This window comes from Procambarus clarkii, chromosome 52 (assembly GCF_040958095.1).
Source record: "Procambarus clarkii isolate CNS0578487 chromosome 52, FALCON_Pclarkii_2.0, whole genome shotgun sequence".
NCBI lineage: Eukaryota > Metazoa > Arthropoda > Malacostraca > Decapoda > Cambaridae > Procambarus > Procambarus clarkii.
In genome coordinates this window covers 20,825,434-20,832,822 of record NC_091201.1, presented here as the reverse complement: position 1 = coordinate 20,832,822, position 7,389 = coordinate 20,825,434, and the positions used below count along the sequence as shown (strand labels likewise).

Below are 7,389 nucleotides of genomic sequence, written 5' to 3'. Positions count from 1 at the left end.
CTTAACCTGTGTTGGAACCACCGGGGAAGGTGTTGACTTAACCTGTGTTGGAACCACCGGGGAAGGTGTTGACTTAACCTGTGTTGGAACCACCGGGGAAGGTGCTGTCTTAACCTGTGTTGGAACCACCGGGGAAGGTGTTGACTTAACCTGTGTTGGAACCACCGGGGAAGGTGCTGTCTTAACCTGTGTTGGAACCACCGGGGAAGGTGCTGTCTTAACCTGTGTTGGAACCACCGGGGATGGTGCTGTCTAAACCTGTGTTGGAACCACCGGGGAAGGTGTTGACTTAACCTGTGTTGGAACCACCGGGGAAGGTGCTGTCTTAACCTGTGTTGGAACCACCGGGGAAGGTGTTGTCTTAACCTGTGTTGGAACCACCGGGGAAGGTGTTGTCTTAACCTGTGTTGGAACCACCGGGGAAGGTGTGGACTTAACCTGTGTTGGAACCACCGGGGAAGGTGTTGACTTAACCTGTGTTGGAACCACCGGGGAAGGTGTGGACTTAACCTGTGTTGGAACCACCGGGGAAGGTGTTGACTTAACCTGTGTTGGAACCACCGGGGAAGGTGTGGACTTAACCTGTGTTGGAACCACCGGGGAAGGTGTGGACTTAACCTGTGTTGGAACCACCGGGGAAGGTGTTGACTTAACCTGTGTTGGAACCACCGGGGAAGGTGTGGACTTAACCTGTGTTGGAACCACCGGGGAAGGTGTGGACTTAACCTGTGTTGGAACCACCGGGGAAGGTGTTGACTTAACCTGTGTTGGAACCACCGGGGAAGGTGTTGACTTAACCTGTGTTGGAACCACCGGGGAAGGTGTGGACTTAACCTGTGTTGGAACCACCGGGGAAGGTGTGGACTTAACCTGTGTTGGAACCACCGGGGAAGGTGTTGTATTAACCTGTGTTGGAACCACCGGGGATGGTGCTGTCTTAACCTGTGTTGGAACCACCGGGGAAGGTGTGGACTTAACCTGTGTTGGAACCACCGGGGAAGGTGTGGACTTAACCTGTGTTGGAACCACCGGGGAAGGTGTGGACTTAACCTGTGTTGGAACCACCGGGGAAGGTGTTGTCTTAACCTGTGTTGGAACCACCGGGGAAGGTGTTGTCTTAACCTGTGTTGGAACCACCTGGGAAGGTGTTGTATTAACCTGTGTTGGAACCACCGGGGAAGGTGTTGTCTTAACCTGTGTTGGAACCACCGGGGAAGGTGTTGTATTAACCTGTGTTGGAACCACCGGGGAAGGTGCTGTCTTAACCTGTGTTGGAACCACCGGGGAAGGTGTGGACTTAACCTGTGTTGGAACCACCGTGGAAGGTGTGGACTTAACCTGTGTTGGAACCACCTGGGAAGGTGTTGTATTAACCTGTGTTGGAACCACCTGGGAAGGTGTTGTATTAACCTGTGTTGGAACCACCGGGGAAGGTGTTGTATTAACCTGTGTTGGAACCACCGGGGAAGGTGTTGTATTAACCTGTGTTGGAACCACCGGGGAAGGTGTTGTATTAACCTGTGTTGGAACCACCGGGGAAGGTGTTGTATTAACCTGTGTTGGAACCACCGGGGAAGGTGCTGTCTTAACCTGTGTTGAAACCACCGGGGAAGCAGTGGACTTAACCTGTGTTGGAACCACCGGGGAAGGTGTTGACTTAACCTGTGTTGGAACCACCGGGGAAGGTGTGGACTTAACCTGTGTTGGAACCACCGGGGAAGGTGCTGTCTTAACCTGTGTTGGAACCACCGGGGAAGGTGTTGTATTAACCTGTGTTGGAACCACCGGGGAAGGTGTTGTATTAACCTGTGTTGGAACCACCGGGGAAGGTGTTGTATTAACCTGTGTTGGAACCACCTGGGAAGGTGTTGTATTAACCTGTGTTGGAACCACCGGGGAAGGTGTTGTATTAACCTGTGTTGGAACCACCGGGGAAGGTGTTGTATTAACCTGTGTTGGAACCACCGGGGAAGGTGCTGTCTTAACCTGTGTTGGAACCACCGGGGAAGGTGCTGTCTTAACCTGTGTTGGAACCACCGGGGAAGGTGTTGACTTTCATTCTCACGTAGACATGGAGAAGAGGGAGTGCACCATCGATAATTAGTTTATGGGTAAAATTAAGGTCTGAGATTTGGGTAAGCAGATCCTTTAATCGCGACAGTTCCTGGAGGTCTTTTACACATCCGAATATATCATCGGTGTTTCTGCAGGAGCTGCCAGGTTTCCCACGAGGTTTTAAAGATGGTGTCGTCTAGTGTCCCCATATAGAAGTTAGCAGAGAGGACTCCTACTAGGGGGACCCATGGCTGTCCTGTCTAGCTGGGTATACATGTCTCCCCAAGGTGTAGTGAAGTGGGCCTCAGTGGCCTCAGTGGCCTCAGTGGCCTCAGTGGCCGGCGGCCTTGAGAGACTCACTGTAAAACTTTAGCAATAAAGTTAAAATATAAATGGACCAACATCCCCCATGTTTATTACTAGAGGCCATAAAAGGCAGGAATATATTTATAATTTATTAAAAGGCTAAAATTTAAGGCGAATTCACCTAATTGTACTTCCAGGAGTTGGGCTTCAGCTCCGTGGTGCCGTCTCTCAATTGGTGTACAGATTCATCTGTGTCTGGAGTCAGCTTCCACCACTTAACCTCTTAGTTCATTTCATTAGTTCAGTTGGTATTGAAACTATTCTTTATTTTGTCTCTTTGGTTCATATGGGCAACTAGTTTCCGTCAGTGTCACCTTGGACAACGATGTCATATTTTACAGGTCCGAGTTCGAATGTCAGATTATTCACGTGAATAAATCTAAATTTAATTCGTGTCTGTGGGTGAGCATACTCGTGAATATGACCAAGTGTAGTATACCCGGCGGAACAGCCAGGTAAACATATAACGACTATATAAGGAGGGGCTACTTTATATCATCATCTATTACACATTTCTCAAATATTATTTACAAGCCGGCAGTAATTCACTCAAGCACCATTATCTCTATTACGCGAAGCGGAGTTATTGCCGCGGTGGGACCCCCAGGCAAGGTATATTAGGCCAGGCTTTTGTCCGGGTTGGCAGGCGGCGTGATGAAGCGAGGCGTGGTGTTGGGAGGGGCGGGAGTCTTTCATTACCTGAGGTCACGACCTGTGCCGCCGTCAGATTAGTCGGCTGACGGCTCAGATGGACAGCTGTTGCTGTTGGTGCTGTCGGAGGTCTGGGTAATGGGGGTGGGGAGTGGGAGGGGAAGGGAATGTTCACTGAGGGGCTATAGAGTAACCGGATTTTACACGAATCTCATTAATCAGTTTCAAGCATATTCACATGAACGCGCACGTCCGTACGAGCGCGTGCGCATGCACGCACGCACACACACACACACACACACACACACACACACACACACACACACACACACACACACACACACACACACACACACACACACACACACACACGCACACACACACACGTACAAGCACACACACAATCACGCACCCACTCACATACACCACACACACACACACACACACACACACACACACACACACACACACACACACACACACACACACACACACACACACACACACACACAAACTATTATATACAATAGAGCTTGGGTTATCAGCTCAATAAAGTAACGTAGAGGAGTAAATCTTAGAGATACGCTGCAGAAGACTTCAATATGTGTTAGTTATGAGCGAGTGCGTGCAGGCGTTGTATGTGTACCGCGTCGCCTCTACGACTGATGTTCTCTGCACTCACATACACACATTCAGTCCTTCATACACTCCCATACATGGCCACACATGCACGCATTCACTCGCACTCATGCGCGTATTCTCACAGATACAAACACGTGTTGACACATTTATGCGTACATTCCCACGGATTAGCGTACGCGCGCACTCGCTTTATGCATTCGTACAGCCTGTAAAGCAGTCTTCTGCTTCCAAACAAGCATGGAAACACCCAGTTACACCCATTTTGATCCACACACGCCTACTTACTTACTCCTGTCATTCATCCAACTCCCACTCCCACCATCATCCACCACACTAGCAGACGCGAATATATTCATATGCTTACAGCGCGTCAGTTTGTCAGTGTGTTGAAGCTTGTGGGTCCCACCTGACCAGGACCCCACTCGTCTCTCCCCTCCGGCCACAACTTGGCTTCCTGCCTCCGCCCACACCTTGGCTTCCTGCCTCCGCCCACACCTTGGCTTTCTGCCTCCGGCCAGAACTTGGCTTCCTGCCTCCGCCCACACCTTGGCTTCCTGCCTCCGCCCACACCTTGGCTTTCTGCCTCCGGCCAGAACTTGGCTTCCTGCCTCCGCCCACACCTTGGCTTTCTGCCTCCGCCCACACCTTGGCTTCCTGCCTCCGCCCACACCTTGGCTTCCTGCCTCCGCCCACACCTTGGCTTCCTGCCTCCGCCCACACCTTGGCTTCCTGCCTCCGCCCACACCTTGGCTTCCTGCCTCCGCCCACACCTTGGCTTCCTGCCTCCGCCCACACTTCACTTCCCTCCGCCCCGCCATCTGGGAAGCCCTCCACGCAACATACTTTAATAATGCGGTTTTTTCGTTAACGTTCCAAAACTTGACGTAATAGTCGCCTATTTCCTGGAGAGCATACCTGGAGTATACCTGGAGTATACCTGGAGTATACCTGGAGTATACCTGGAGTATACCTGGAGTATACCTGGAGTATACCTGGAGTATACCTGGAGTATACCTGGAGTATACCTGGAGTATACTCTCACAGTGGGGACATGACTGTGCCCTGGGGTACAGTGGTGACAGAACTGTGCCCTGGGGTACAGTGGTGACAAGACTGTGCCCTGGGGTACAGTGGTGACAGAACTGTGCCCTGGGGTACAGTGGTGACAAGACTGTGCCCTGGGGTACAGTGGTGACATGACTGTGCCCTGGGGTACAGTGGTGACAGGACTGTGCCCTGGGGTACAGTGGGGACAGGACTGTGCCCTGGGGTACAGTGGTGACAGAACTGTGCCCTGGGGTACAGTGGTGACAGGACTGTGCCCTGGGGTACAGTGGTGACAGAACTGTGCCCTGGGGTACAGTGGTGACAGGACTGTGCCCTGGGGTACAGTGGTGACATGACCGTGCCCTGGGGTACAGTGGTGACAGCACTGTGCCCTGGGGTACAGTGGGGACAGGACTGTACCCTGGGGTACAGTGGTGACAGGACTGTGCCCTGGGGTACAGTGGGGACAGAACTGTGCCCTGGGGTACAGTGGTGACAGGACTGTGCCCTGGGGTACAGTGGTGACAGGACTGTGCCCTGGGGTACAGTGGTGACAGGACTGTGCCCTGGGGTACAGTGGGGACAGGACTGTGCCCTGGAGTACAGAGCTTTTCAATGCATTTGGGTATGACCTTATTTGAGTGACCGTCACTCTATGCATTCTATTTGACAGAATTTGCAGCCAGTCTATTGTCCAGTCAATCTATTACCCAGTCCGTCTATTGCCAGCTAGTCTTTTAACCAGCCCGTCTATTGCCTAGACTGTCTATTGTCCAGCCCATCTATTGTCCAGCCCATCTATCGTCCAGAAAATCTATTGCCCAGCCCGTCTTTTGACCAGCCGTCTATTGTCCAGACCATCTATTGTCTAGCCGTCTATTGCCCAACCTGTCTATTGCCCAGCCGTATATTGCCCAGCCGTCTATTGCCCAGCCGTCTATTGTCCAGACCATCTATTGTCCAGCCGTCTATTGCCCAGCCGTCTATTGTCCAGCCGTCTATTGTCCAGACCGTCTATTGTCCAGACCATCTATTGTCCAGCCGTCTATTGCCCAGCCGTCTATTGTCCAGACCATCTATTGTCCAGCCGTCTATTGTCCAGCCGTCTATTGTCCAGACCATCTATTGTCCAGCCGTCTATTGTCCAGACCGTCTATTGTCCAGCCGACTATTGTCCAGCCGTCTATTGTCCAGCCGTCTATTGTCCAGCCGTCTATTGTCCAGACCGTCTATTGTCAAGCCGTCTATTGTCCAGACCGTCTATTGTCCAGCCGTCTATTGTCCAGACCGTCTATTGTCCAGCCGTCTATTGCCCAGCCGTCTATTGTCCAGGCCGTCTATTGTCCAGACCATCTATTGTCCAGACCGTCTATTGTCCAGCCGTCTATTGTCCAGACCATCTATTGTCCAGACCGTCTATTGTCCAGCCGTCTATTGTCCAGACCGTCTATTGTCCAGCCTCTATTGTCCAGCCGTCTATTGTCCAGCCGTCTTTTGTCCAGCCGTCTATTGTCCAGACCATCTATTGTCCAGACCGTCTATTGTCCAGCCGTCTATTGTCAAGCCGTCTATTGTCCAGCCGTCTATTGTCCAGCCGTCTATTGTCCAGCCGTCTATTGTCCAGCCGCCTATTGCCCAGCCGTCTATTGTCCAGCCGTCTATTGTCCAGCCGTCTATTGTCCAGCCGTCTATTGCCCAGCCGTCTATTGTCCAGCCGTCTATTGTCCAGCCGTCTATTGTCCAGCCGTCTATTGCCCAGCCGTCTATTGTCCAGCCGTTTATTGTCCAGCCGTCTATTGTCCAGCCGTCTATTGTCCAGCCGTCTATTGTCCAGCCGTCTATTGTCCAGCCGACTATTGCCCAGCCGTCTATTGCCCAGCCGTCTATTGTCCAGGCCGTCTATTGTCCAGACCATCTATTGTCCAGACCGTCTATTGTCCAGCCGACTATTGTCCAGCCGTCTATTGTCCAGCCGTCTATTGTCCAGACCATCTATTGTCCAGCCGTCTATTGTCCAGACCGTCTATTGTCCAGCCGTCTATTGCCCAGCCGTCTATTGTCCAGCCGTCTATTGTCCAGACCGTCTATTGTCCAGCCGTCTATTGTCCAGACCGTCTATTGTCCAGCCGTCTATTGTCCAGCCGTCTATTGTCCAGCCGTCTATTGTTCAGCCGTCTATTGCCCAACCGTCTATTGTCCAGCCGTCTATTGTCCAGACCGTCTATTGTCCGGACCATCTATTGTCCAGCCGTCTATTGTCCAGCCGTCTATTGTCCAGCCGTCTGTTGTCCAGACCATCTATTGTCCAGACCGTCTATTGTCCAGACCGTCTATTGTCCAGCCGTTTATTGTCCCGCCGTCTATTGTCCAGCCGTCTATTGTCCAGCCGACTATTGTCCAGCCGTCTATTGTCCAGCCGTCTATTGTCCAGCCGTCTATTGCCCAGCCGTCTATTGTCCAGCCGACTATTGTCCAGACCGTCTATTGTCCAGCCGTCTATTGTCCAGACCGTCTATTGCCCAGCCGTCTATTGTCCAGCCGTCTATTGTCCAGCCGTCTATTGTCCAGCCGTCTAATGCCCAGCCGTCTATTGTCCAGCCGACTATTGTCCAGACCGTCTATTGTCCA

The 7,389-nt window shown here is 52.1% G+C and overlaps 1 protein-coding gene across 1 annotated transcript; it reads right to left on the bottom strand.

The window, feature by feature from the left end:
- Positions 1-252: 252 nt before the first annotated feature.
- On the bottom strand, positions 253-4,532 carry LOC138352171 (sialidase-like). The gene is made up of 2 exons (XM_069304436.1): positions 4,185-4,532; positions 253-2,022 (listed from the first exon to the last, which is right to left on the bottom strand). The coding sequence occupies exons 1-2, from the start codon at positions 4,530-4,532 to the stop codon at positions 253-255; spliced, it is 2,118 nt and encodes a 705-aa protein (XP_069160537.1).
- Between the last annotated feature and the right edge of the window lie 2,857 nt (positions 4,533-7,389).